The 1,326-nt window shown below is 37.7% G+C and overlaps 1 protein-coding gene across 1 annotated transcript in view; it reads left to right on the top strand.

Moving 5' to 3' along the window:
• Positions 1 to 1,326, top strand: part of LOC119594528 (nuclear receptor coactivator 6-like) — a gene marked incomplete in the record, with an annotated part of 15,251 nt that overhangs the window by 5,009 nt on the left and 8,916 nt on the right. Inside the window, 3 exon segments of the mRNA XM_037943559.1 lie at positions 73 to 357; positions 495 to 578; positions 1,181 to 1,326. Of these exon segments, the coding sequence (XP_037799487.1) occupies positions 73 to 357; positions 495 to 578; positions 1,181 to 1,326 (515 nt within the window).

Here is a 1,326-nt window from a genome sequence, read left to right as displayed (position 1 = left end):
GAGGATGGCGAACATCACCATTAAATGATGTGAGACAAAATGTTCTTTTTTCCATCATGGTAAATGTTCCAGACGGTCCATCCAATGGTGCTCCATTGAAAGTAGAAGTTCCTTTAGGATCCCCAAGTAGAGGGCAAAATGGATCCGTAATCCACTCCCAGCCCAAGGGCCCAGGTTCAAATTTTAGAAGCGTTGTTAACAACAAAGATGGAGTCACAGCCCAGCAGAACAGGGGAGTCTGGATTGATACCCCACAGCCATACAATAGTGAATCAAAGATCATACAACAGAATCATCATGGACAGAGGTCCCCCAGCTTTGGTACAAAAAACCTGCCAAATAGTTTCAAAAATAAAGGTGAGATTGGAAGTGAAAACGGCCCCTAGGTTTGCTTTTGAATAATATGACATGAATTCATAAATCAAATTGGTAAAATTATGTTAGTGCAGACTATAACAAAATTGGACTTTTAATGATCTTATCTGGTACTGCAGTGCAGGTTTCTGGTCATAATGATGAGACCCGAAGCAGGGGTGGTCACTATTCCAACAGAAATGCCTGGGCTCCTCCAAAGACTGGTATGCAATATATACAACGTGTTATGTTATGCACATTTTGGTGGTGGAAATCTTGGAACTCTCCTATATATTAATGGGTTTCCTTGAAAGGTGATGGTTTCTTGTGGCAGATGGAGGTTGTGGTTTGTTGGTGATGGGATATAGCACTTTTTCATTAAGAGTGCCTTTTACTTATAAAACTGTATTCTGTTGCACATTAAAGGCTGTGAACATTTAGTGGTTAGTGTTTTCTTTATGTGGTATCCTCTATTAATTTCTTTGTAGTTTTTATTTCTGCTCAGTGTATTTTGCACTTTTTATTTATTTATGTTTGTGTATTTTTGTGCTGATATTTTACTTTTTTGTTCTGTCCAGGAGAACTTATTTGGTCTGGTGTTAGTCACAGTTATTATAAATCACTTTTGTTCTTTTGAGTTTCTTTTTCAGAGTACATGCACATCTTATGCAAGCTTTGAACTTGTGTTACCTTAACATCTACGTTTATGATTTGATGAAATATTCTGCAATTGGTTGTGATTTTCTTATTATTTCTTTCAGTCTCGCTTCATAATACTTTAAGCTTCTCCTTCTTCTAACGCAGTCCTCCTCTAACAAACCCTCAGGTTCAGATGATGAAATCTCCAATTATATGCAAGCTCATGCCCCAGTGTACCATGGAGAGTTCCAACCTCCACCAAAACAATATAGGCCTAAGCCAAATCAGCAAAATACTGTTTATCAGCTAAATAAACAGCCCATAAAACAAAAC

Source organism: Penaeus monodon, chromosome 34 (assembly GCF_015228065.2).
Source record: "Penaeus monodon isolate SGIC_2016 chromosome 34, NSTDA_Pmon_1, whole genome shotgun sequence".
Taxonomy (NCBI): domain Eukaryota; kingdom Metazoa; phylum Arthropoda; class Malacostraca; order Decapoda; family Penaeidae; genus Penaeus; species Penaeus monodon.
Note: the sequence above shows the minus strand (reverse complement) of the source record. Positions and strands in the feature narration are given on the sequence as shown.